At 42.5% G+C, this 2161-nt stretch overlaps 1 protein-coding gene across 1 annotated transcript; it reads right to left on the reverse strand.

Moving 5' to 3' along the window:
- Positions 1 to 870: 870 nt before the first annotated feature.
- LOC101634472 (olfactory receptor 1052-like) lies at positions 871 to 1815 on the reverse strand. The gene has a single exon (XM_004683483.1). The coding sequence runs from the start codon at positions 1813 to 1815 to the stop codon at positions 871 to 873; it is 945 nt and encodes a 314-aa protein (XP_004683540.1).
- Positions 1816 to 2161: the final 346 nt, after the last annotated feature.

Below are 2161 nucleotides of genomic sequence, written 5' to 3' on the forward strand. Positions count from 1 at the left end.
CTTACCTGAAGACAACTGGTATTCAATAGATGTATAAAAACTTTTCCAGGATTTTCCTGACTAAAGGCAAGGATTTCTGAAAGGAAGGATTTCCTAAATATTCTGCCTCTGGAAGAGTTTTGTCTGCCAGAAGAAGAGAGAAGATACTAACTACTTACATCTGCATAAACAAATCACATCACAAAATTTCTTATTTCCTATTTTCTCTCTTAAAATCCCATTCATTCTTGTCATAGATGACTTCCCACCTATTCATTCTTTTTCCTTAAATTGGGTGTATAAGCCCCTTCCATAATTATTGAATAACCATTTTTTTTTGCTGCACTCATATGCATGAGTAACCTGTCTTTTTGCCCGTTAAACTGTCTTTTGTTAGCTTCACTTACAGGCCCTCAAATAGTAAAACTAAAAAGAGGAGAGGGAAATTGTTGCTTGTACTATATTGATGCTGAACTTAGTGCGGACACCCAATCCTCATAGCACGCTACAATCCAGAACTCCTGGACTCAAGCGATCCTCTGGCCTCTGCCTTCCCAGTAGCTGGGACTAGAGGCTGGTGCCACCATGCCGACAACCGACTTGCACATAAGTATTGTGTATGTATTTACTTTTGCATGTGTGCATGCATACACACACACAAATACACACACCAACCTTATATATACAATGTATATCTCCAAAAGTTGGCAATGAGTGTACCTTTACACCATCTTCTTTTGAAGATTTATTTATTTATTTATGCATACGGAACTGCAGTACAGGCCAGAGGTTGAAAATACCTTCTCCAACTGATATTTAAATCCCCACAGATATTTAATACTGGACCTACCTATAGCAACATTCATTCCTTAAACATTTCGGATAGAAAATTCATGGTAACTGAGCAAGTATTTTTCTCATAATGACCCTTTTCATCACTTCCTTGGTCTCTGTGTCTCTCACACTATATATCAGAAGATTTAGCACCGGAAGCAGAAGTGTGTAAAACACAGACAGGATTTTGGCCCTCTCTTGGGGGTAGCTAGAACTGGTTCCCAGGTAAGTAAATATCACCGTTCCATAGAAGAGTGTCACTACTGTTAGGTGGGAAGCACAGGTGGAGAAGGCTTTCCATCTGCTCCCTGTAGACTGTATGGTCAGGATAGTGACAAGGATTCCCAGATAGGAACTAACCACTATCAGAAAGGTAGTCACCGATGTCGTCCCAGAGAGGACAATAAATAAAACCTTACTGAATTGGGTGTCAGAACAGGAAAGCTGAAAGAGCATTGGAATGTCACAGAAATAATGGTTAATGACATTGGGCCCACAGAAGGACAGACTGAGCAGGCTGCTCAGGTGGGTGAGTGAGTTGGCACAACCTAGTAAGTAGGAGGCAGTGATCAGGTGGACGCAGAGAGCAGGGGTCATGAGCCTTTTGTAGTGAAGTGGGCGGCAAATGGCGGCGTAGCGATCATACGCCATTGCAGCCAGCAGGAAGCACTCGGAGGTGAGGAGCATGCTGACCAGTGAGTACTGAAGGAGGCAGCCGTGATAGGAGATGACCCTCTGTCCTGCTACATAGTTCGCCAACATTTTAGGAATGAAAACCGAAGAATAGCAGACATCCAGGAAAGCCAACTGGCTAAGGAAAAAGTACTTGGGAGAATGGAGCTGGGCGCTCCCCAGAATTATTGCCATTATCCAGACGTTGCCCAGCACCGTCACCAGATAGAGCAGGAGAAGCAGCGCAAAAAGGACAGTATTCAGTTCACGGCTATCAGTCAGCCCCAGGAGGATGAATTCCGTTATCACACTGACGTTTTTATCAGCCATTTATGTGGCTCCGTAAGGCTGATCTGCAGGGAATGAGAAGGAAAAAGGAAGTAACCACAGAGGACAGCGGCACTGTATGATTTCCATCTAATGGCATCTTCAGGAAATTGCACAGTTTCAGTTATCAGTAATAATAACCCACAGTGAACAAGGTTCTCACAAGTATGAAAACTGAGCCTGATCAAAACTTTGATCAACCTCTCACTGGAAGATAAAAAATGGCATTAAACACCACATAAAAATCTCTGGAGAAATTTAAATCCCCTTGGAGATTCCTAATAGGGATGTCTTTAACAGAAAGAGTCCAGGAGATGGAAACTGGATAATAGTAAATTCTAAGATTCCC

Source organism: Condylura cristata, unplaced genomic scaffold (assembly GCF_000260355.1).
Source record: "Condylura cristata isolate star-nosed mole 26May11 unplaced genomic scaffold, ConCri1.0 scaffold00015, whole genome shotgun sequence".
Taxonomy (NCBI): domain Eukaryota; kingdom Metazoa; phylum Chordata; class Mammalia; order Eulipotyphla; family Talpidae; genus Condylura; species Condylura cristata.